Here is a 27,109-nt window from a genome sequence, read left to right on the forward strand (position 1 = left end):
TAAAAGTATTTCGGCTGTGTTATTGAGTGGGGTCGGAGGCGGTCAACGGCCGGCCGTCTGTCAGTGCGTCGCGGTCAGCCATCGCGTGCGCCCGCGTAGCGCGTAGTGCCTTGCGCGTAGTGCCTAGCGCGTTTTGCCCAGCGTAGTTTCGTAGCAACGTAGACTTGCTACGAGTGCGTGCTATATTGTCGGATTAGGTGCGATTTTAATTACATTATTTATGTGCTTGTTTGTTTGAAGCTGTTTTGGTTATTCATATGGTATTGGTTGTGAGATTACTAAATTAATAAAAAAGGATTTTTTTTTGGAGGAATTCGGATTTTTGACGAAAACATTTCCGGAAAACATTTTCCAATTTTTAGTTAATGTTACTATGCTTTAAAATGTAAATTAAATAATATAATTTATTTAAGTCTCTAAAAAGAATATTTAAAAATATTTTAGGAAATATGATTAAAGGAGAGCTTAGACAGTAATGACCGATTCGATTCCTGCAACAAAAGCGATCGAACATTAATTATTATTGAACATTAACAATTCATTAACATGTCTATAATAGTTATAAGCAAAAGAAATTAATTGGCATTATAATTATAGCTAGAAATATGTTGTGACTTTTATTCATAATAAAAGTTTTATTCGCAAATGTACGTGGCAGTGAGCGTAACGTGATTTAAATAAAATACATTTAAGATAAATTAAAAGACGAGCAACCAGTACACAAAGACCTCTGTAGACTTACACGCACTTAGTTGTCTAAAATAAGGCAAATTAGATAATAAAAGAACGAGATAATTATTCACAAAACAGTGTTCTTCCTCAGTCATTTTTATTTAAAACTTTATATGAAAGTAAAAGGTACCTACTTATAAAATGATGCCAGTTGGACCAGTGTTTTGGAACTGTTAATTATGTAGAATATAAAGACGATTGAAAAGTTAGGACGTATTTAAACAACTTGATCATATTTTGCTTCCTGAAAATGTGATACATATTTCACCGATTTGATAGTCATTTGTTTGAGCTATATTTGGTGCCTTACGTCGATTACTTTTTTCGACTTTAGTGGCTATTTGAGTATACTGTGTAGTTTATACGCAAATGAAATAATATACACCAGGGCCGCATTTAGACTAGGGGTCAAAAATCAATAATATTTTATTAAAAATATTTAGATGACACGTACATAATCTAACATATTCATGCCCAACACCTTAAATATCCATTCGTTCTCTGCTGCTAAATAGTGACCGTTTTTCAATCGATACCTGAGTCATTTGTTATTGTATGAGCTGATCATTTACCAAGTGACTGTCTCATTACCCGGTTATAACCGTTTCTATAGCCCGATGATGACGAACGACATGCGGTCTGGCACGGCGGAGCCAAGGGAGTCCACCGCCCGCGGTTCCTGGCCCCGCCGCGCAGATGACGTCAAGATAGAGTTCGGGTTCGGGGTGCCGCTCGGAGCCATGAGCGCACACCCCGCCTTCCACTCCGCCTGGGACATTGGCTGGTAAGTAATCTATAGTTTTGTATCTATATCTTGTATTTATAGTCTGGTAAGTAATCTATAGCAATCTATTGTTATATTTAATTACAACTTAGGATATTCAAGTTTAAGTTGTTTTCTTTTTAAGTTTCATGTTATATTGATGCACACCTAAATTATCTCTACACCACTCTAAGGTTGACTAGTAGAGAATGCCTATGGCATTAAGTCCACCTATATACATTTGTTTATTAAGTGTAATAAATAAAAAAAAGTCATATATTTATGAAACTCACTGAATCGAGTATAAACAAAGAATGTTTTACGTATTTTTTTAACGGTTTTATTATTGTCGTGTTGTTTATTTAAGAGTGACCTCCGATTGCACTGGTATTTTGGTATAGGTAAATATTGACAGAAAATTAAACGAAAATATTGTATAATAAAAATATTATGATAAATTAACTAGTTTACTACATACAAGAGACCCACAGACAAACTAATAAATCTTACAACAAATACATTTTTGAGCGGGGCCCAACGCCTCCCAATAAACCACTTGTTACCCTAGGTCCATCTCTGACCTTTAACGGTTTTCGTGTTACCTCGGCTCTCCCCGTGACCTGCTTTGTAAAGCACTTGAGATTGCTCGGCCGATAAAAAAACCAACAATTACAGTCCAGACGCCATTACTCAAGCGTTTGCGAACTTAGAAATATTATGTAGGCATTGGTATTAACTTATAATGTTTACGTCATTTTAATGGAAAGTAGTGTCATTATAAGTCGTTTCAGTTTAAATATGTTTGTTTTAAAGTAGATTTTGTTGTCGATTACGCACGCGTGAAAGTCATTTTCCGGTATATAAATGCGTTACTGTGCGTTGTATAGAGATAAATGGCCAATTTCATATACTACAGAACACACATAACGAAAAGTGGATGTCTGGTTACATCTCTGCCTACACTTTCGGGGGTAAAGGCGTGATGTGTGTGTTTTTTATACATTAAAATAGGATCTCGTTTATTTCATGTCTATTTACATCCAAATCTGAGTAAATTTGGATCAGCTGTTTACTTATTTCTTAACATTAAAACATCTACCTTCGAGTACCTTTCGTGAACATACACACATTTACCCACATAATCTTTCGCAGTTCGGTGTATAGGAAAATAGCTATACATACTAATAGGATTGTATCGGAGCATATACAGGGTCATTTTGCCATGGCATTAATAAATTGAATATATCTCTCTTTAGCTCTGTCTAATACTGTGAACTATGTATGGACTGGCGAAGGATAATTACTGTCTCTCGACAGTCGAAACTTTGGTAGTGGCGAAGAGTGAAATATTTCAAGGTAACCCGAGACAAATAAAAAGGCTCGGTTAATCGCGGCTAATTTGACAAGATATAAAAATTAAGACAAACGTAAATAAACCTAAAAGGGATAGGTAGGAATCGGATTGTATGGACGCTTCGCCACTGAACCCTGAACTCCACTCCGCTTACCATCAGTTGAAGGTACATAAAAAAGCCAATGTTTACATCCCAGTTTAATTAATCTGCACATCTGAGAAGTTCTCTATAGGAATTTCGAAGGTGTGTGAAGTCTACCAATCCGCACTAGGCCAGCGTGGTGGACTAAGGCCTAATCCCTCTCAGTAGTAGAGGAGGCTGCTCAGCAGTGGGCAAGTATATAATACAGGGCTGATATTATTATTATTATTAATTAATCTGCATGCAATTTTGATAAACATTACTAAACTCAAAAACAATGTCTAGACTCCGAGTATTTGAACAGCGCTAGACTAATTTATTGACCGCTGTCCAGCTGCACGCTACTAACTACATGAATCATCTACCGTTTTGTAATACGAGGGAAGGCTTTATAAAACCCGTACGATATCACTGATATTTCATTTATAGTTCACAGACAATTGTATGAATATTGGTGTCTTAATATTTTTTTTGGGTTAGGCAAAATGATGGGCTCTTCTGGTCAATATTAGTCCAGAGTCTGGAGATGTGCCCGGTCAATGGCATAAAAGGCACGTCAATTATTATATGGGTGCTAACATAGCAGGCGACATGTGGATGGGTTACCCCTCTGCCTATATGTAAAAAAGGAAAAAGGCGCGATGCTTTGTTGTATTTATTTTTATAACGGGAAGTGATTTATACTGAAGTCACACTGACGTTTAATGACTATAAATATAGCATTAATTAAGATGAAACGTTAGCAGTGGCGAAGGGTGAAATTTTTCGAAAGCTAACCCGATGCAAAAAACATTGCGTTAGTTAACATATCGCGGCCAATTTAACAAATACAAAGACAAAAGTAAATAAACCGAAAAGGGAAGCCGGTAGGAATCGGATTGTATGGACGCTTCGCCACTGAACGTTAGGTGTTAGTCTAGCTCCACGAATAGAAACATTGCGCCATACTAACTTTTCGACGCATATGCAATATACATTATAATCTAAATTTTCGATATTTGATTATATTTGATTTGATAATAAAACGTTGTGCACTTAACTCAATTTTTTCAAGGCTACGTTGCTTCCTTTCGGCATAACAACGTCCGATTACCTCCAAAACAATTGTATACTCAATTACAAACTAAAATTTGATAACTCGCACATCACGGCTGTTTCAGCACATTATCGCCCACACAGCTATTAGCCAATATGTCCGCCTGTTGGTTCGTGGGCGACATCCTTGCGTGATCAAATTGGTTGGTCATCTTCAATTGCAAACTTTGATTTAGGTTAGGGTAATTGATTTGATTTGAGGATTTTGGATAGAGGGACAGATATTAGATTTCTTATAGAAAATCATTAACAAGTTTATTGTGTAGCTTGCTCGGTCTAGGGTTTTTTTGTTCGAGTGGTCGTCGCTGTAATCAACTCCGGGGAAGACCTACGAATGGGAAACTGGAATATGCTGGTTTAATGACTGCAGGACCCGAAGGAGAGTATGAATATTTGGGGAAGGGACGTGTGGGTGAAGAATACTATCCCTCTTTTAGGATAGGCGGAGTGGAGAATAGGCCTCAATGTGTACTTACAACCAATAGTGTGTGCTTAAGGCTGTAGCAAATTTCACCCTATGAATGTGTGTGCATGCGGTGTGAAGAGCGAGCACAGAAGAATTGCCCCTGGGCATTGCTGTAATCCGGGAGATTCTGGTTTCTATTTCAAGGACGGGCAACACTTAATTGACAAACTTTAATGACTGATAAATTCAAAGCCGAAGAATCTTCTTCGATACTGTGTAACCGACTATGATTTAGTTTCATTTTACTTACTAAATACACATGTCTAACAGCAAAGGGTCCATATAAGTCGATTCTTGTCAGCTTCCCCTTATGTACAATAGCACAACTTTAATGACTTATATATTCAAAGCCGAAGAATTTTCTTCGATACGGAGGAACCCACTATGATTCAGCTTCATTTTACTTACCAAATAAGGGTCGAAAGGTCCATATAACCCTATTCTCGCCGGCTTCGCTTTATGTAGAATCTAATTATCATTAGAACAATTTGCAGACCGCATCCATACATACCTATATGTTGTATCGGATTCCTTTTCGGAAAATGCACCTATCACCACTGATGTATAATATAATATCTATTGTATAGCTGTATATGACTCTGCTTCACCTCCACTCAATGTCCCGACCTTTGCAGGGTCATCAGAGCTGGTGGATGGCCGTTCCGCGTTGCATATAAAAATGTTACAGATGTGACACTCGGCTGATCACGTGTCAACTGATACTGCACGCCCTGATTGGCGCATTTCCAGCCCGTGACCTGGCAGGGTTGTCGATTAGGGTCGAAAAATATGGATGTTAGGATTTCTATTTTAAGCTGTATGTATATCGTAGCGTTTATTGTACTTGTGTATTTCTAAGTAAATTTTGGAGTTCTTTATTCGTATACTAAAGCGAAACACTAAATCCGCATTAGATTATGAAAGAGTGCGTCCAGTAAGAAATTCGGCATATTTTCGGCAATTTTGCTATCCAGTTGCAAAACTTGGTATAGATTTTGCGAATGTGATTTTAATTATTTCTAAATTGTTGCAAGTCAAGTTTAACAACCCTACCTACGAATGTGTACTGTTACCGATATATTATTACAAATCCTGTTTGGAAGGAAAAGTTGATCTGTATCCAGGTGCAATGACCTCTGTTAGTGACATATCATTTGTTCGACTATCAAATTGGATTTTAATGATAGATTTTAATTAATTACATTTGCATCAAACCTATGAACTAGTATTAACATTGGTGAAATTCTCATAGCCTCACCAAGAAACCGGTTTTCCGGTTCCAACAGGCCGGCATAATGGTATCGCCTACTGAGTGATAACCATCTCTTGTCAGTCGACATTCTATTGGACCCCACTCGACTTACTATAGGGGCAGTGGGGTCACTTTTATTTATTTATTTATTTAAGGATCTCCAACAAAGGATACACGGCATATAATAAATACAATGTCGTAATATTGGTACAATTAACAATGTGACGTGCCTCTTCAATTATAGGAGACCACAGCATGCAAATTTATATATTAGTACAGCGGCAAAAATAATAATGTTCGTTATTAATATTATTTAGTTACATAAGTAGAAACTTAAAGCAGACAAAAGGGATAAAACATAATAAGAACTGAAAAACATAGCAACATCTTATGTTATAACATGTGGTGGTGAATGTGATTAATTATAATTATTAATTGTGAGTACGTAATAGTTGTAAATTTGTAATAGTTGTAAATTTGTAATAGTTGTAAATTTGTAATAGTTGTAAATTCGAATAGTTGTAAATTTGTAATAGTTGTAAATTTGTAATAGTTGTAAATTCGAATAGTTGTAAATTTGTAATATTTGTAAATTTGTAATAGTCACTTTGCCGCGCTCGTACAAAAAGGCTGTTTGGGAGTATCACTATTTCATTTTTGTTCTATAGTTACGTCAAAACCAGAAATTAGATCCTTTCTGGTATTGACGACGTTAACTTATTATTGTCTTGGTCAGGCTATAGTTCCAAATAGAATTTTTAACAGGTATAGTTAACAACAAGGAACACTGGAAATTCTGTATTCTGGTGCAGTACTGGGTGACCGCTTTCTTTGAAGTCCTGAGGCCGTTTGTGGACGACAATAGGCCGCATTATATCTGGTGCAATGACCTTTGTAACAATTAGTTGTGCTATGTTGACTTGAATGAGTGCATAGGAGTGTCCAGCTATCATGTAATTTCAGTTAGAAAAGATAGTATAACACTTTGTCCCACTTATCATCCGATCTGAATTATGACATGATAATGGTTTTTAATTATTATTATTTTTTTGAGAAAAATGTTAACACGGAACTGGCTTAGATCAACGAGAGATTGTCTTTCATATGTGAGAGTCCGTCTGGATAGGTACCGCCGCAATATATTACTGCCACCAAGAAGCAGTGTGTTGTCACTGTTGTGTTGCGGTTTAAAGGACATTGTAGCCAGTGTAACTACTGGACATAATGAGACTTAACATCTTACGTCTCAGGATGGCGAGCGCAGTGGAATACCAAACAATACTTTCTAATTAAAGGTTTTGGATGTTGTTTCTACTGTTTATGGGCGGATGTATCGCTTACTATCAGGCGAACGGCAAGCTCACCTCGTCATTAAAACAATAAAAAAAAAACGATACAAATTAAATTTTACTTAAATAAGGGTAAAGACACACGTCACTAACTCCTGTCTCCCTCTAGTTAGGGCCGAAACAATGATTATTTATTTATTTGACATATGACCCTATCGGTATCTTCAGTTGTTGTCACCGAAGCATCGATTGCATTAATAGAAGGTGGATGACCGACGACGTCTAGTAGTCGTTGACCTTTGGCACAGTTCCGGAGTAAAGCTGTCAAGTTTACCCCTATGTTTGGGGTAAACACAAAGTTCAATTACCTATACTCAAACTTTTGTAGCTTATTTGGGTCAGGTGTAATGATGCTCTATAGGTGATAGATTGTTATCTTCACACCTTAATACTAAAGGGGTAGATAGAAAAGGGTACTATATTAGGCGTTAGGTTTTTTAACCTTTTAATTTTGTACCAATAAATAAAATTCAAATAAAACTTTTTTGATCTGGGTATCTAAGCTAAGTCTTTAATATTAATAAATTAATTACTTTTTATTTTGAAGTGCTCACGTTTCAAACACACTTGTCTGTATTAAAATTGTGTCTCCAGACAGAGCTTTAAGCTCTCTTTTACACTAGAGCTTAAAGTTATTATATAACATTGTGTAACTTAATAACTTCGCAGACGAGGCTTACTGCTCTAAAGAATCTCAAGTTTGTTGACTAAGCAATGTCTGGCACTATGTATAAATGCACTGTGTATGTGTGTACTTCTCTATACCAGAGACCGTCTGGGTTAACTTTGTCTATCTATGTCATAGTAGTCTGCGGGCAATATAGAAATTTTTAGTAGCCAGTGGAGAAGGGATTTTCCAAAAGGGAACCTATCATAACATTTACTTAGGTAAAGCATGCATTAGTCATGCTTTCTACAAAACGTTGTAATGATAATTTGATTTTACATAAATTACGAAAGGGAAGCCGGCAGGAATCGGGTAATATGGACCCCACTGATACCCAATGTGATTAGGCGTTTAGACTTAACATCTTAAATAAATATCTCAAGTAACGAGCAAGTATGTTATGCTATGGCTACAGTATTTTTCAGTTTTTATTCACCTAATGGTAAGTGGAGAGGAGTCTAATAGAATGTAGACTGGCTAGAAGTAATTACCCCTAGGCAGTTGACACAATTATGCCGGCCTGTTGTAAACGAATATGCACAGGCTGAGCCCGGAACGCGACACAAAAATGTCTAATGTTTTTGCATTAATTAGACGAAGCGTGGGTGTAGCCATGAATAAGAGCAAATATTTGACAAAGCTATTAAAGTTATTTTGACATTGCATTAAAAATTATACTATAATACATACTGGTCTTTACCTCTGCTAACATTGTGCCAAAAATAATCAATAACGGATACCAAAACCAAAAGTCCCAGTATTTGATCTTTAGATCATTTGTTATTTGGTGCGAATATGGCCTGTGCATGCGTGCATTTCTGATTGAAAGTGTGATGTTGCCGGTGTGACGAATTTTTATAGTTTATTAATAGTGGCATTAGGGCGTGTAAATGAAAATTACTTCTTATTGACATTTATTTTTTTCGAAACTTACACGCTTTTTTATTTTACTTCTGCAGTTCGAATAACTTGTAAAATTTTAATAGCTAAAAGATAATTTACGCCTTAATTATTACGTTTACATTACCTATGTAGGTCCCAGCATCATGATGTTTGTTTGTTCCGATTTCTGATTAGCTATGTTGAGGGGTTCCTTAGTAGCAAGTTGGGCCGTTGTGCGTGATCTTCTGATTAGCTTGGATTATGTTTATGAGAAGGTGTGGCGTTCCATCAGATTGCTTTTCTCATCAGTTGTATACAAAAGCACAAAACGAGTTTTGACGTTCATTTGATTAACAACAGCAACTCAATGTATACAAGGTTAGTAGCGCGTAAAGTATGACGTCATAATACAGTGCACAATAATAGGTCCCTGAATATATTGCATTTACAGTAAGGTTAACGCACATTGATGGCGGTAATGACATCAAAAAGATTTGTGAACCCTTTTTAGTAAATTGATAAAAACGGAGAAATCTTTTTGCAAGGTATGGTCATAAAAAGTGCTGAAGTTAATTTTCAAAAATCAAAGTAAATGAATAATCACCTAGACCTCGAAGAGCTTTGCCACAAAAAACTGAAATAGGTTAATCACCATTCATGAAAAAAATATTAATGAGATTTACCAAAAAGTAGACCAGTCAAGGACCTTCGACAAATTTACCTTTACCACCGCATAACAGGACACAAAATATTTCAACCCTTATTTAGAAACCAATAAGGATGTTGTTCGTAAAACCAGTCCCAAATACCAGCAGACACAGTTTGTACAGCCGGCAATCGGTCAAGCCCATGATTTCCGCAACGTTGCCATGGCGACCAAACCAAAACAATACTGTCACAATATTCCATCATGACACACACCTCAATAGAAATCATGTCCATTTAAAACCATATAACAGAATCCGATGACAAAGCAACCACATGTTAGCAAGTGCTGCCAGGTTTTTGAGGCGAGCGATGGATTTTGGTTTCGGTGACTTTCTGTACCCAAATGTGGGGGGACTGAGGAGGTATTTTGAACGGGACGCGTTCTGCGGGTATGTAGATGTGAACACGTCTATGTAGTAACAGCAGTAGTTTAATCGCTAGTTACATCAGGTAGATAGATCTAGATAGATCGCTGTCGGGGACCACCTGTATGGTTGTCTATTCGCTGGATGTGAGATGCAAGCACTGATTGCGTTTACAAGAGAATGTAATTTGGCATTTTGAGATAGCATCTATTGAACATAATGAGCGTTGTTCAGTGCTGTATAAATCATAGAAATTCAATGTTCTGGGTAGTGTTACTACTGCGTTTAGAATAGTTTACACCTTGAGCTTTCGGTATTATGGAATATATCTAGCTTAGATTGACTAATGGATATAGAAAGTATAACATTTATGTATGAATCACGTAGAAAAACTCAACCTCTACCATTTATAACTTTATAATGCTTTTGTATTTTGATGGGGGAAAACAGACAGATTACCAAATTTTATGGTTAATACTACGCGGCCGTATATATCGCCTATATCAGAGGAATACTCGATGAATTGCATAACTTTAATACTCAAACCAACCTCCGTATTTTCCTAATCCTTATTCCTTTCTCTTAAGATCCGTATTTAAACATCCGTATTAGTCTAGTTCTTTATTAGTGTTGTGTTTATCCTCTGGTATTGTGGGTGTTTAGTGAAAATAAAATAATTTAATAGTTACGTAGGCGAACATAGTTGCACTTAAGGCAGGTCAAGAGAGGACCAGCTCGCCTATAGGGATCAGAGCGGCAGCTCCAAGCGCCAAGGTTTGGGGTGCGTCCGCTGACCTTTGGTTGCGAAAGTTTTCACGTACCCGTGGCGTTCTAAGCGTCTTTAGGGTGGAACCAGAAAAAAAGTCGCAAAGAAAGAGGCGCCATAAATATTTTGAACGGGCGCTGAAATAGCTAAGGCCTTTCCTCAGTCAAGAATTCACGATACATAATAATAATAATTACAATTAACAGTTAGGTACTTAGGTAACTACAGACATTATAAGGGGTAATAAAACAATGGTAGTAGAGGTTTACTTGTTTCAGTTAATTTTTTAAAAAATGTTTGGAGTCAATGATATTTTTTTTCCATTAACACGACATTTGCAAGATAGCCTAGTTTTGTACCGACTTGGCACTTTTCCAAGTCATATTTTAAAGCACCTTAAACTGTGTCATCAAGGTGTTGGAAAAACTTATTCGTATTACGTAGTTTTTTTTACTAAAGTAATGATTTTTAGTTCCAACTAAGAATTAAAACCATATAGAATAATAATAACAGCCCTGTATTATATACTGTCCCACTGTTGGGCACGGGTCTCCTCTACTTCTGAGAGGGATTAGCCCTTAGACCACCACGCTGGCTTAGTGCGGCATGGTAGACTTTCCACACCCTCGAAAATTCCTATAGAGAATTTCTCAGGTATGCAGGTTTCCTCACGATGTTTTCCTGCACCGTTAAAGCAAGCGATAATTCACAAACAATACACACATATTTTTTTAGAAAAGTAAGAGGTGTGTGCCCTTGGAATTTGAACCTGCGAACATTCGTCTCGGCAGTCCGTTCCACAACTAACTAGGCTATCGCCGCATTAAAACCATACTATGTATAAAACAGATGTTATATATTTCTAAATGGTTATGATCAAAGACATATCTCCTGTACTTGGCTTGTTCCGGGCTCAGCCGGTGTTTGAAGTCAAAACCAAGTCCAGAAATATTATTATGGTAACCATTGTGAAAGGCGACTTCTTTCTTTGGTTGACATTACATTCGGACTGTACTTATCTGCTATAAAGTCATTGTAGTAGATATTGTATCGATGGTATGACTTGTCTGTCGCATCACTAGTTGTTTCCAATAGTTGTTGTCGTGGGTAGTCTATGATATAGATGGCAGTTCGAATACGAACTCTCGGCAAGCAAGAAAAAAGAGAAGTGTGCGAAAATATAATTCCAATTAATCGTGATTATTGCTACAAAATACTTCTGAAAATTTTACAATCTCTTGCTCTGAATGGTCTAGATCCTTCGTTTTCCCCAAATATTCAATGATGTCAACATTTTCAAATTCCTTTGTCTTCTTTAATAACTCTTTTGTTCCACATACTCGGGGAATAATTTTTGTTGATAAAAATAATCATAACAAAAGTTAAGGAATCGTGAATTTAATGGATTCAATCAAGCTTGTTAGCTGATCCGTCGAGGTTATTTCGAACATGATTGGTAACCAGAGCCGAACTCAAAAGTGGTGGCACAAACTGTACCAAACTGTCCTAATGAGAGTTAGGTATACGAATATAGTCTTTAGTACAGTAAAAATAACATCTTCTTCTTATGGATCAAAACATGCATCGTCCCAGATATGAATCTGTCAACGCTCTACTACAAAAACGACCTCCTTAACGGAATCCTGGGCCCGGCCCTGTCGAGAACAAAAGACCGTTGAGACGCTGGCCGAGCAAAGTCATAACAATTCAGCCAATTACCGAGCGTTTTATCAACATAACAAATATAGACGTGCCACTTGAAGACAATGAGCAGCGGACGCGGGCTATTCCTCCGCTAAATCAGCTGGGATCAGGTTTTCTGTTTTGTTTTTAAAGTATTAGTAACGCAGTGCTTTGTTATTTTGGGTTGTGGTGCGGTTTGAGGCAGTCGGTTACTATTAAGAGAAGAGTTTGCTCGCCATTCAATTAAAAAGAAGTTTCCTATAATACTTTACTATCAGCTAAATCAATTTAGTGATTGCTCGTTGTCAATTATCATTATATTTTGGGGATTTCATTGGATATATTGCCCCAGTATGCTTGTTCGACGGTATGATGACGGGCAAATACGGCAACATGGAGTTCCCCGTCAATCACCAAGTCATACTGCGGACATTCACTGGTTGCTTCCCAATCAAGATCGACCTCACATTACGAGGAGTTTTTCATGTAAAGCAATGGCTGTGCAGTCGTGGAATCCGAAGCCGTGTTGGTCGTTCGGCCTTTCTCGATCTGCTACAACTCCTTCTGGATGTTACTTGTCTTGGTTTGTATAGTGGTATATTGTTCGTCGTATATTTCTCCATAACAGAAGATTGACAGAAGATCGGGTTAATCATTGGATGTTAAGTTGTCGTCACAACCTATTACGCACAGCCGATTGTAAGTATGTTGACAATGTTTAATTAAAAGGATTGGGACCTTAGAAATAGTACGTTTATTTTGACTTCACTGATTATCTCACTTACAAGTCTACCAATTTGGGGGTCCGGGAGATAATTAAAATATTAAAACCGCGATAAAATCCGAAAAAATAGTTTAATTTTAATGTCTACCAATTTACTAAGGTTTACTTTGATTTCATATGTATTACCACCTTTTTTCTTTTAATTTATATTTTCTTTGTATGTTTTGAATTTATCCTTAATCTTCATTGATTGTGTGATTTTATATCAGGTCACGTTTGATGCATAATTATTTCCAGTTCACTACGAGAAGTGGTTAAGAGTGGCATGATTTTAATTGTCAATTATCACAAATCAAGTTTTAAAGCTACCTAGCGGATATACCTACAGTGATTACACCTTAATCTAATATGTTAGCGGCTAGTCTGTTTGTTAAACCTAAGCGCATATTTACGTATGCGGAATCGCTGCAAGGAAACCTTACTTCATTAACAAGGCTTCCGCGGCTGTATGCATAAATGTAGGAAAATCACGGATGTAGGCGAAGAAGATTGTAACACGGAATGGAATTAGAACGTAAAAATTGGGTCGCGTTATGACATATTTAATCTTGATAATAAAATTTTAGTTTGTTTAACACTGTATTTCATGAATATTTTTATATAAAATTCATAGTTAGATAAAGATGAATAATTATTCATAGGATGCAATTCACTGCATTAGTACTTATCATTTTGGAAACACTTGGTTTTACATCTTCTTTTAGTTTAGTTTTAACACTAAAAGAAAAAACCTACTGCATTTCCTCACTTTTATACAAATTTCAAGTAAATTTACGTACGATATTTTGTCCTTTCGTGTCATGATTTTCTCTTTTCACCAGCCCATCATCCAGCTTCCATCAAATGGCACGTATGATGGATCGGATGATGGTGGAAAGCCTTCAGCCGTTCGGGTTCGCGCGCATGACCACCCGCCGCGGTGGTAACCACGGCGATGGTGACGACAAAGAGCCGCCGCGCGACGGCCTGCGCACGGAACGCAGCGACATCAGGCGGGAGCGAGCCAAACACCAGCCGAATACCCACGCCGGCAATGGCACCAGGCATCCGCCTACACAGGGTGAGTTTGAGTGACTCTTTCCTCACCGTACCTGCAACTGTAAATATTGTTGGTAAATGGCCTAAAATTTTAGGGAATCTATGGAACCTAGTTTTTGTAATAAATTAGATCATGTTGATAATGTAGTTGTCACAATAAAATCAATCACTGGAATCGATAGCTCTCTTTGTAAAGACTGAATATGTTTGTTTTTGTTTTAATATATCGTGAATTTGATAATTTCAGGTCACATAAATTATAGTACTGAATATCATAGCCAGCGTTTGACTGAAATTAATTGCACAAATATAATTTTGTTGCAGTGGTGAAACCAACGCAAGCAAACACATTCCAAGAGCAACCGCTAGACCAAGCCAAACAGACAGACCCCACTACGGAGAAATGGGCAGGAACACTTCGCAAACGAGATCCAGACATCCAGCCCACGCTGCCGTCAATAGTCTCCAGAAAACCGTCATCAACATCATCAGTGAACAGTGGAAGGAAAACCAGATCAGTAGAAAGAATGCCAAGGCCTCGAAGACAGTTGGCGCCAATCAAACCCACTGTTAGAAAAGACGTTCCTACAGAAGGAGCTGACGTCACAATTCTGGAAAAAGACGAAAAAGTTTTCGATGCAACTGGATATGAGTTACATTTAGTGGAGACGTTGGAAAGGGATATCTTACAGAAGAATCCAGATGTACGTTGGAAGGATGTGATTGGTCTGGACGATGCGAAGTCTGTGTTGCAAGAGGCAATGGTCCTGCCACTGGTCATGCCGGATTACTTCAAGGCGAGTGATGTTTTTGATTATTCATAGTCTAGAATACTAAATGGCTAGCAGATGAGATGGACAAGTTATGATGTAATGTATTTTGGAAAAGATTCTTTGATAAAGATAATGGTTTCCATAGTTGACAAACATGGTATAAATTTGTATTTAATAACGGTCATTTGGTTTCCCTTTGGTTATATAAAAGCCGACTAGGAGCCATAAATAAATTGTAAATATCATTTGAGTCTGGTGACACGAGTTTCTTACTTGTATACATAATATATTATGTAAATTTTGAATGCGGTGTCTAGGCTTGTTACTAACAGACAGAACTACAATCCTGATTATGAAGTAGATAGTATGAAAGCAATTGTTAGGCAAATATTATCCACAATTATGTCGGGCGTGGGTGGGTCTAGTCATTAGTCAGACTTGCTCTTCTTTTAATATGAGCCCTTTGATATAATGTTCAACTGGTAGACACAAGTTTCTGAGATGCTTTAGGGCTTAGTTCACTAACGTGGTTTATTTACCGTGTTTTCCTAAGTTGAATAAAGAAAAATGTTATTCTGTACGATTTCGCAGGACTTATCTCAAGGATGGAGGAAATTGGTCAGTTAATCATTTTATTGAACTTGCTCTGGTTTTAATCGTAGTATTGCGTGACCGATACCATCGCTTTATACCTTATTCTGTCGCGTTTGCCCTTTCGAGTACTGCTAATGTTGTTTGCGATGTTGTACAACTTCAGGCGGTCGAATGTACTGCAAAAAATGTTAGGAAATGTATGGAAAGGTCAGAATACATGCCAATGTTTCTTTTCCCTGTTAATTGATACAGACATCATATATATATTGAGAATTATCTGAACTTCATGACCGTTTGTTGAGTTTCCCTTTCCCTAAGAGTGGTGATAGCTTGATAACAACGTATTCTGCAAAATAGCAAACACTAACATTTTTGTAAATAGCCAATAATATGTTATCAAGCTTTGTGGTCTGCCATGGAATCAGTCGACCGTGATGGGTGAACAATGCATTTGATTCCCGCATTGAACAAATGTTGGTAATACCCACAAATGTTTGAGGCGTGTATGTCATAAGCAGGAAAAAATATTAATAAAATACTCCACGTGTTAAAAACTCTTTCGTGCGTAACGTGTTTAAAAAATGAAAATACCATTAAAGCACATATGCGCCAGACCTTGAACGGTAATGTTTAACATTTCACCCAAATATGACGTGTGTAAGGTCCATAAAACTAGGTCAGTTATTAGTTTTAATGCGTATACAATAACTGGTGAAATTGTAATTACTAATGTAATGTTATATTGCAGATGGGAGCGAATTTTATACATATCGAAAAATGTGGTAGTGATGAATAAATAGATTGTTTGTACCGAGTCGTATTCCTGGATAACCCGTAATCCAGTAAGACCGACATTCCTGGTGACCGTCATTCGTTATAGATACATACCTATAACTTATAATAATTACTGTAAACTAGAAAGTTATTTGTTTATATTATTGGGACTCGTGTTTTGCGGTTTCCGTGTGAAACGTGACATTCATGCGATAGCTCTGCGGTGGATCGGTTTCGATGCGGAATGATGATGGTATATTAATACACGCGCTACTTCTAGGGCAGGGATTATGAGCCTTAATAGTATGCGAAGTAAAAAATAAAAAAAAATCTATGAGGTGAAACAATAGAGATAAGAAGTAGTGTTGATTTAGAGCAGGCGTCCCAGCACTCTGCATTGGGAAAACCAATTGCACGTCGGTTCCGTAGGCAGAGAGACAACTGGATCATTCGCTTTCCATAGTGTGTATTTCTGTCTTATAATGTAATCGAGGAAGAGTTTATCGCCTTATCAGGCATAAATTCCGGGCTAATACTTAGTATAAAAACGCTATATAGTTTTGTCCAACTAGGAGATCAGCAGTTGTACCTTAATACAAGTACGCCACCGATGCAGTCTAAATTGTAATATATCTAATTAATATTCCAAAACTGCATCATAACTTGTTTATAATTTATTTCTCATTAAACTCCATTTCATTACAACACTTCAATATATTACATGCGTCCCCGGTAGACATATCTGCGTGAGAAAGTAAGTGTTGCGTGCCTGTGCCGCTGCTTAAATTTTTAAGTGATAGTATTTGTTATCAGCTTCTTAAAAATGATTGATTTTTAAAATATTTTTTGGTATAATGTAATATTGTTTCTTCTTTGCCATAATAATTTGTGAATATTTTTTTTAAAACATACATGGTTTAATATATTATCAGCCCTGTATTACAAACTGTTGTACTGTTGGGCACGGGCCTCCTCTGCTGCTGGGGCATTAGGCCTTAGTCCATCACGCCTGCCTAGTGCGGATTGGTAGACTTCACAAACCCTCAAAATTCCTATAGAGAATTTCTCAGGTGTGCAAATTTCCTTACGATGTTTTATTCACCGTTAATGGTTGATGGATGGTTTAATACTGATGTTATATTATCGAATAGTTTTTATTCGTATCCTCCGAAATCAAAAGTCCCGCTGCGTATTTTTCGGCATAAAAGTAGCCTATGTTGATCCGGCTATGGTCAATAGAAGTGGCAAATCCAATAATTTCTTGTTTCGCATTTATAATTTTAGTAAGAAGTAAGTTAGATAGTAAGATTCTGCACGCCATAGCTCTTCTCTCATGTAATTCCTGAGTCTTCATTACTTTTGCATATAAAAATATATAATAATGATAGCCATTAGCATCACTTTTGACATCTTCGAAAGGTTTCAGTTACACTAAGATAAAATTATTAACATTGTTCTAATACCTAATATTATTATTTATATTTTTCTAATATTGGGATATCTTAGTAATTTTTTAGCATCATAGAGATTAAATTGAATTGTTGAAACCGCAGGGTATCCGCCGTCCGTGGAAAGGTGTGTTGTTGACGGGTCCTCCGGGCACTGGGAAGACGTTGCTCGCCCGAGCGGTCGCCACAGAGTGCCGGACCACCTTCTTCAACGTCTCATCAGCTACACTCACGTCCAAATACAGGGGCGATTCGGAGAAACTCGTGCGGTTGTTGTTCGATATGGTGAGGAAATTTATCTCTACAATTTTATTCTCGTAATGGATGTTTTACTCGCTGGCGGTAATAAACTTAAACGATTAAGCCATTACTAGTGTATTGAGGTTACTATAAATATAGTTAATTTTGTATATATATATATATTTTCTATTAATTTTACTGATTTGGTTGGAAAACGATCTAATTACTTGATCAATAAACGAATTTCATTCCACTTCAACTGAAACTTGGCAAGCAAAACCAGTTAATCCAGTCAGCTTTGCGAAAAATAATAATGCTGTTAACCACCGACGCAGAGAGGAGTGATATATGTTTCATCCCGTTGTGGCAGTATTCACACCTCTTATAGTTATAATCCCGTCAAAATTATCTTCTTCTTGTAGTGCCTCTTCAACTTGTAAAGATTGACAGTCAGCTCAGCATATCTTCTTTAGTCTTTTCTTTTTAAAAAAATATAATTTCCATTTAATATCAAAAATGTACGTCACTGCAATTCATGTTATCTCTAATTCCAGGCGGCGTTCTACGCTCCCAGCACGATATTCCTAGACGAGGTGGACTCTCTGTGCGCGGTGCGCGGCGCCGACTCGGAGCACGAAGCCTCCAGGCGGTTCAAGGCAGAGCTGCTCATACAGATGGACGGACTGGCCGCTGCTTTGTATGTTATCTCGTCTCACAAGACAAAAAAACAATGTAGATGGTGGAAATAGTTTTATTAAGATGAAGAAATTAGTTTGATTGCAGAATTTGTCATTCTACGTAAAATTATAGAGCGCGTAAAATTATAAATGCTTTAATTTTAAAGATATTATCCTTTTTGCTTCATTATAATTTGAATGTAGTTTGGTTTGAGGATGTTTGTTAATTAATACAAATGTATCCTTAATCGTTTGTTTAACGTTAAAAGATATTTTGTAAATAATGTCCAATATAAAATTAAATATGTTATATTAAATAAAAATAAAAAATATGTTCGTTTGTTTCTTCTTGCTTTTAGTAATCGTGATAAGATCATAATGGTTCTGGCCGCGACAAACCACCCGTGGGACATCGACGAGGCGTTCAGAAGGAGGTTTGAGAAGAGGATCTACATCGGCCTGCCTGATGGTAACCATTTTTTCTATTTCTCTTAATAGTATTTCCGATTGAGTGAGCTTGGTATAATTAAATCTAGCTATTTGCCCGCTAAAAATGTATACTATATCTACTTATATATAAATTTTATGAGTATTTAGGTTTTCATTCTTATATATAACTTACTTTCTTCTGCCTGTGGTTCCGTCGATAAAAAGCAACGCCTCGAATTACTAAGTATTCTTTGGTATTCTACTGCGCTCGCCATTATGAGACATGAGCTGTAAAGTCTTAGTCTAATTGTTACATTAGCTACAATGTTCATAGTACAGGCGCTGTAATTATACACGTTAACGCGTTATCGTTAGTAAAGAATATCGAAATATTCAATGATGACATTTTTGTTGAACAGAGGTGACGCGGATCAAGTTGTTGAAATTGTACCTACGCGAGGTGGCGCTCGCCGATGACATCGACTTTACCGAGTTGGCTAATAAGTTAGACGGTTACAGCGGCTCCGACATTTGTAATCTTTGCAGGTAAGGCTGCTGTTATTTTTATTATTGAAAAGGATATTCGTATTAATATTTGCTTTAAACTGACAGAAGGTAGCTTGGCATTACGGAATATGCGTATGCTATATTTATAAATTTTAGGAAATCATTAAAAAAACATTCTGCGTTAATTTATTTCGTTCTGTTGAAATCTTTGTTCTCCAAATACGTATTTAAAGAAGAAAAGTATACACATTGATAGCTTCGAATTGTCATGATTATTTTTGATCGGATACTCAAATAACTTTTTGTAAAACAATTTTTATGCAATATTTCATATTTATATTAATTATTGCATTAGAGACGCGGCGATGATGACAATGCGCAGGAAGATAGCCGGCAAGAGCCCTGATCAGATCAGGAAGCTGAAACGGTCGGAGCTGGAGGCGCCGGTGTCGCGCGGAGACCTTGATTCCTCGATGGAGAAGACACGGCGCACCGTCACACCAGCTGATGTCGCACGGTACACCTCGTGGATGCAGGTCTGACTCTCATATTACTGAAAGAGTTTGGTGATTATTCAGATGCTCAAAGTTTATTGAAATTGTTTTTTCCACCTCCTGTCTTCTAAGGCTGAGTTTGTGCAACTCACTTTCCAAGAATGTTCCCAACAAGCATTTGACATGATAGTTTTACAACAGACGCGTTCTTTTTTGTAAAATACTAGATTAAATTCCGCCTTAGTTTGTTTGTTGGTTTGCTTGAATGCATCAATCTCAGGAATGTTTAAATATTACTCCTGAATTCTATAGGCTACTATCTATCTACTACTACTATCGACTATCGTGAGAAATATTTATTCCGTATTTTTTTTCACGTGAGCGAAGCTGTAGACAAAAGCTATTGTTTTATTATTGTTCGACGTATTTTTATTATCTATGTTCGCAGAAGCACGGCTGCTCCTAGCGCCGGGGCCGCGCGCTGCGGGCGCTGCTGCGTCGGCTGCGCAACGCTTGAGTTTCACGTCGCGTGAGTTCACCAACATTCATACTGACATCTGGGAACAATATTCTATATTCTGGGTATTACTGTGTGAATGAGTCTGAGTAATTTATTCAGTTTAGAATACGAAGGTTTTGTAGAGCTTGATTCATATCTATCAGTAAACAGTACGTAGTTTGAAATAAATATAATAAGTTATATGAAAACCAGTATATAATTGTATGTAAAATGGTGGTAGATGTGAATAAAGCTTGAATAAATAAGATAGGGTACATTTTTGGTTACATTACTAACACTTTTATATTACTAATAATTTATAAATTTAATGATATTCTATATTAAAAATTAATTGATATTAAATTGGGTTTAGAACGAAAATAACTGGCTGTTTTTAAAAAATATTTTAAACTACGCTTGGAAAGTGTTTAGATTCGGCAAAACCTGTAAAAATAACAATAAGGACAGAGTTTGAAGTTTTCCATAATGTAAAAGATTTGGGAGTATTCGTGCAATATTTATGGGTCTTCCTTTCTTTGTGACCTCTAAATTAAAGACCAAAATGTTCGTCATTATTAATATACTACTACTGGTAATATTATATATCGATGAGGTTTATGCAAGTTCTATACCATTGTAAAATTAGTTTAATATCCATTGTTGTAGGTACAAATGTGCTTACACCGCTGTCTATTTGTCTTTTCTTTAGCTACACATTCTTTGTCCGAATGGCGCTTGGTAAAATTGAATTAAATAAAAATAACTCGGCGATGTTGAAACCTCGTCTATATAATTATGGAATATAGGTACGCTAAGAATGCGCGGAAATAGAAATGTTAACAACTAGACGGCTTTTGCTAAAAAATAGGTATATTTAACTTTCTTTCTCTTTTGAGAAAGAACAATTACGCGGGGCAGAGAGTTTTTTACTGTCAAACTATTATCGACATTGTTTCATTGAAATAATATTCAAAATCAATTAACACAACATTGCAATGCAATTTATTAAATAAGTATATATATGGGTATTATAACTATAGCTCGCTAACACCACTCAGCTATAAAACAGTTTTTAATTGCCTTAATCCAGGGTGAGCGTAAAAAAATGTTTTTAACTAATGCGAACTGTTAGCTAATACGGTAAGTACTTTCAATAGTACAGTAGCTAACCCGGCTAACTGGTACCTTAGCTAGTCCAGTGCAAACAAGATAGAGATCAACTTGCAGAAAGCCTTTTGCAGTCCCCCGGATTATTACCTAAAATGATTTATACGCTTTTTAAAAAGGATAGAATATCGCGTTTTTCGTTCTAGATTTGTTAACATTTCTATGATCCGTTTTTCTATAATACTTTTATAATAAATGTGAAAATATATTAAACAATGTTTAATGTAAGAAATATATTTATGGAATCGAGAATGTCGTAGGTTACGGTGTGTAAAGTGAAAGGCTAAAATTAAATTATAGAAAATTTTCTGGTTTTTGTTCATATATTGTTTTGGGTGAAAACAATTTATAAAATTTTACGATTTGTTTTAATTTGTTTGAAATTATGTTAAAAGGTTATATAGGGTGTAATGAAATACTGTCGTTGGATTATATTCGTTTATTGAGGAATGGTGTGATTTCGTCTCATTATCGTGGAGATGTAGAGTGCTGTCGGTTTGTGTAACGTTTATAATAAATGAGTTTTATATATGATCGTTTTATTTGACGGTCGCATATGGCGTCGCACGGTAACCTTATAACCTTGTCTCAGTTACGTATTTATTAAATGTAGGTTAGTTTACAATATAAAATGAAGTAGTCATGTTTATTGTAATACAATCGGTTTAAGATATTCGCTTAGTTTCGCTTAGTTAGATTTCGTTTACATTATAATACGATGAAATATTTTTTATAGTAATTTAAGACAATATTTATAGCTTTGTTTAAGGGGCTGGCCGGTAGGGGTCTGAAAGGAAGAATCAGGAATTTCAACATTAAAGAATGAAGGATTATTGATTCAATATTTCTTGATTCAATAGTGTGAGTGCATCTCGTGCTCAGCTATATGCGACCACCTCATTAAGGCCACATTGGTCCGTCAATAACAATCAAATCATATAAAATATATATTTATTAACAATATAAAGACTTCTTCTTATCCTAATTTCCTACTGATTGTTGAATAATAAAATATATTTGGATTTATACACTAATTACTTTTGAATAAAAGCCGGTTTAGCTTGGCAAAAAGTAGTTATTTTAGAGCCGCTTGCTCGTGGCAAGGCGTGAGTCGCGTGATATATGGTCACCACTTGTACACTATTAATCTTTTAAGGCACCTTTAATTTGAAACTGATGCTAGTGAAATCACATATGTCAGTCTATGTTCACTCGTTTTCTAGCGACATCTAGTGAGCTTATTTGCCAATAGCTATTTGTTACCAGGCAGAAACGCTACATAATAGTTGTTTATTTTAATTTGTGTAATTTTATCAAATTATTTTGAAGTAATTAAATGGTTTTAATCTAGTTTGCATTTTGTTAGTCGATGTGTTGAATTCTACAGACCTTAATTTCGATGAAAATTTTCCAAAGGCATTCAAGCAATGATGTTAGAGCGACCATGCACAGCCAGCTTGAGCAGTCGGTTATCTTCTCGAGCAGATTTGATTGGTGGTAGTATACATTTTATATCCGCCCGGATAGTGACCACCGTACACAAGGTGTTAAAACCCGCCATAGTGGCCCACGTAAGTGTGTCGCGTTTTGGCATCAGCCTGTGTATATCTGATTCGAACAGGCCATCATAATTGTATCGACTGCCGAGGGGTAATCATCTCTCGTCATTCGACATTCTATTGGACACCACTCTACTTAACATTAAGTGCAGTGGGGTCCCCTAGCCGTGTTTCTATAAAAAAAGATTTGACTGGTTAGCGATATGGTTATCAATGCTCAAGTGATCATAATCAAAGAATAGGGATGCCTCTATGCTGTTGTAATTTCAACTGCCTCAAACTAGCCGTGTATAACCACCCTTACGTGATAAGTACTGTAATATGTATACCAACATTCCTTAATATTTTAAAATGAATACTTATTATAATTCCAAGGCACTAAAGTATATTTACAACATAAACACTCTAAAACGATGAAACACAATAAATCTTTGGATCAAAAATATTTTCACACAACATATAAATAGAAAATAACTAACAATATTAATAGTCAAACAATATAAAATAATTTAGAAAAATAAACATTTAACATAGTCAAAAATTATAACGTCAAAAAATATATATCGATAATGATCGACTTCGATTAGTAACGGTGTGTTTTGTATCGATATTATTAGACTAAATCGATTGTAACACGTATTATGGAGTTAAAATGTTTGAATAGAAAAATAATATTCACAGGGTATTTGTAATTGTCTTCAATATATTTCGTAATTTTAAATACCACTGGAGACTTGAAGTAGCTAAAAAGCTGTGCTAATGTTAATATTAAATTTCTTCCATGGCTTTAATCTCTAACATCATCAGCCGCAGAATGTACACTGCCACACATTATTTTGACAGTGCGTAACAAAAACGTATCGGACCTAATCGTGTTTATGACAGTGTTAATTGACATACAGAATACCATTTCACACTAATTCCACGCTAAAATGTGTGACACAACCGCGTTACGAATTTACACTGTCATAGAGAATAAGGCTCCTCAGTTTTGTTTAGAGTTCGTCTTCCCATTTATTAGATAATTTGAATATTTTTATGAGATATTTTATTCATCTACTTTATGACGAGAAATATAGATTTAATCTTATACCCGTCTTTATATTGTACAGCGCGAAGTCGATCTATAATAATGGAATAAAACAAAAATATATCATTCTTAGGATTAAAATATCGATATTAAAGCTAAATAGTTAGATTTACTTTATTACGATTAACATATTCAATAGTCACTTACGTACCGTGACATATCACAACAATTACAACATGACCGAATTTACGTTTTATCGACATCGATAGAATTTACACAATGAACTAGTACACCACTTTATTATCATATCGTGTCTTTTGGTATAATTTGTACTAACAATTTATTAAGGACCGAAATCCGTTAAGCTATAAATTATCAACATTTATTACTACAGAATTGAATCTATCTTATCGAAATAAAGCGACAAAAGATATGTTGGATTATCGTTAGTTGTATACGAAGGCACAGCACTATTTAATTCTGATAAAACTATATTAGAGTGCCTTATGCGTTTAATTTCAGGTGCTAGGCAGTGTAAAGTTGCTACAATTTATTGCTAGTTGGTCTGACAGTCACTCTGGCGGGACGCCGTTGGTTTCCACTATCTTCTCGTCTTCGTGCTCGAGGATCGCTGCGAAGGAGAACGGTAGGAAGGCGTAACCTTGTCCTTCGTAGAATTTACTCATGAACTCCACCCTGGGGATGAGGATAAATAATTCATGATGAGATTAGAACTAGTGGTTAATAGTGTCTATTATTTAAAGTCTATCTTGACTGAGTTCTTCTTAAGTAAGATCATTTATGTTCCTTGTAAATTACAATTAATAGGGAGTCGGATAGTAACTTTCTTATTATAAGCGATAGGGAATTTTTATAAACAATGTCAACACCACAGCTTGTGACCATACTATTTGGCATTGCGGTGCATTCATCATCCTGAGACTTGATAAGTTTTATAAAGCCCAGTAATAACAATAGGAAACATGATATTTCATTAATGAGGCAGGATAATGCACCCGCCATCTATAAAATACACCTGGAAATAAGTAATCACGGTTTATATTATTTAAACAATGTATTACCAATGCAGTCGAAGCGTATGAAGGAAGGCCGAGAGTCCCTCCATGAGGACGAGGATGGCGAGTGTGAAGAACGCCCACACGGCGAAGATGACGTACAGCATCACGGCGTTGACGTACGAGCCGCCGCCGAGGCCCATCTTCAGCACACGCTGCCAGAGGACTGCTGATAGCTCTGGAAGTAAAGAAGTGATTAGTGATTGTCATGGGCGCCGGGAGTGAGGTGCAAGAGGTAAAACTAATCCTGGCGGCATCTATGGTTGGTTATTGTCATATTGATTTATGATTTTATGAATATAAAAACTGCTGGCCAGCTATTTAGCCATATGATAGATTATTTAACTCCAAACTTGGATTTGTGAGCCATCTTCGATCATGACAGGATACAACCTTAATCATAACAAGGCTTTTTCATCGGCAAATGTGTTGTGATGGACGTTATCAAATATCAATGACGTGAGGGACAAACTGATCGTCAAATGGTTGGCCTCATGAACAGAAACAGAAGCAATTTTCTCGAATACTTTTTCAATTTAGCAGTTTTTCCAGATATCGAACACTTACGCTGTCGTAGGTCTTCTGGTCTAACGTCTAGCAATAATGTAATAGTACGTTTCAAATAATACAGTTTAAAAAAGTGCTTGTATGAGTTACATGAAACCGTGCAGTATTAAAAATAAATTTCAGTTTTACTCGCTTTAAGATAAAGGAAATTTTAGGGATTTGGAACTATTTGGTGCTATTGACATCAATTGAACGATAAACTTACGTGCATGGGCCAGTGACAGTGCCCACAGTCGCAAATAGGAGGCGGTATGCGACACAGTGCCCAGGACATACTCGATCGTATGGATAGCCTGCGTGATCATGGCCTCGCCCATACCGCCATCTTTAGCCTCCGTCTCTTCGTCCACATCACCACTCTCTACGCCTTGTTGGTATTGCTGCAATAGTGAATTTTATCAACATACTCATAAAGTCTATTACAGCATGTATTCACACCAAAGTTATGGTTGATCACGCAGATTCATGGACATACACACATATATACACAACAACATCTACTGACACCGAAGTTATGGTCACGCAGATTCATATATGATTTACACAACGAACCTTTCGTTTGTTAGCGCTCATCATTTCATGCACCGGCTTCCCGAATAGCATGACTGGCACGCAGAGGAAGGCCAGCGCGAGGAAAGTCTTTTGTAGTTCGTCCTGACCATCGTACATGAACGCCTTGCATGGAGGCTTCTCCTCAGAACTCTTTAGCAGCATCATGTTGATGAAGATTATCAGAACTGATGGTGCGCACGATGTTCCCAATGCAGGATCTGGAAAGAGATCATGAGTTTTATATACAATCGAAAGATGGGATGCTTATAATAAAAATAGATCCATTCTGTGTTGGATTCTTTTACGTCACATTTATATATTTGCAAGATCGTAGTCGAGTCCACACATTAGTAAACTACGTAATGTTCCAAAAACTCAAATATTTTACGAAATCAGTAAATTTGTTGTTATACTCTAAATTACTCTTAAATATTAAATCATATAACTTTAATAAAATAAAACTATTTTATCGCGGTTTTTATATTATAATTTCCTCCCGACGTTTAGAAGCCTTTGTCGGCACGGGACGGAGTATAAAGGCTGCAAAACAAAAACTGCTATAAATCTCCAAAATATGTATAACATTTGCGTAATCATAAGGAATCATTATATAACTTCAAATCTCCTATCGCGATATCGAGAATGTTCACATGCTAAACTATCAGGCTGATGTTTTA

General features: G+C 36.4%; 2 protein-coding genes across 5 annotated transcripts in view; one reads left to right on the forward strand and one right to left on the reverse strand.

Annotated features, from left to right (window-relative positions):
* Window positions 1-75: 75 nt before the first annotated feature.
* LOC115445739 (katanin p60 ATPase-containing subunit A1) lies at window positions 76-22,177 on the forward strand. Of its 3 annotated transcripts, XM_030172133.2 has the most exons (10): window positions 76-197; window positions 1,346-1,516; window positions 13,830-14,068; window positions 14,371-14,843; window positions 17,741-17,920; window positions 18,430-18,572; window positions 18,912-19,021; window positions 19,401-19,527; window positions 19,844-20,024; window positions 20,431-22,177. In XM_030172133.2, exons 2-10 carry the CDS (start codon window positions 1,350-1,352, stop codon window positions 20,446-20,448), a joined length of 1,638 nt encoding a protein of 545 aa, XP_030027993.1. In that variant the 5' UTR covers window positions 76-197; window positions 1,346-1,349; the 3' UTR covers window positions 20,449-22,177. The 3 variants fall into 3 exon arrangements, with proteins under 3 accessions (XP_030027993.1, XP_030027994.1, XP_030027991.1); XM_030172134.2 differs by lacking the exons at window positions 76-197; window positions 1,346-1,516 and adding an exon at window positions 9,582-9,799; XM_030172131.2 differs by lacking the exons at window positions 76-197; window positions 1,346-1,516 and adding an exon at window positions 12,370-12,807.
* LOC115445738 (V-type proton ATPase 116 kDa subunit a1) overlaps window positions 22,073-27,109 on the reverse strand; it is a 43,068-nt gene continuing 38,031 nt past the window's right edge. The window contains exons 11-14 of one of the 2 annotated variants that reach the window (XM_030172129.2): window positions 26,433-26,650; window positions 26,086-26,260; window positions 25,320-25,491; window positions 22,073-24,933 (exon numbers count right to left, since the gene is read on the reverse strand). In XM_030172129.2, coding sequence (XP_030027989.2) covers window positions 24,810-24,933; window positions 25,320-25,491; window positions 26,086-26,260; window positions 26,433-26,650 — 689 coding nt within the window. In that variant the 3' untranslated portion in view covers window positions 22,073-24,809. The remainder of the gene's footprint in view (window positions 24,934-25,319; window positions 25,492-26,085; window positions 26,261-26,432; window positions 26,651-27,109) is intronic. The other variant, XM_030172130.2, reaches the window with a different exon arrangement.

This window comes from Manduca sexta, chromosome 20 (assembly GCF_014839805.1).
Source record: "Manduca sexta isolate Smith_Timp_Sample1 chromosome 20, JHU_Msex_v1.0, whole genome shotgun sequence".
NCBI lineage: Eukaryota > Metazoa > Arthropoda > Insecta > Lepidoptera > Sphingidae > Manduca > Manduca sexta.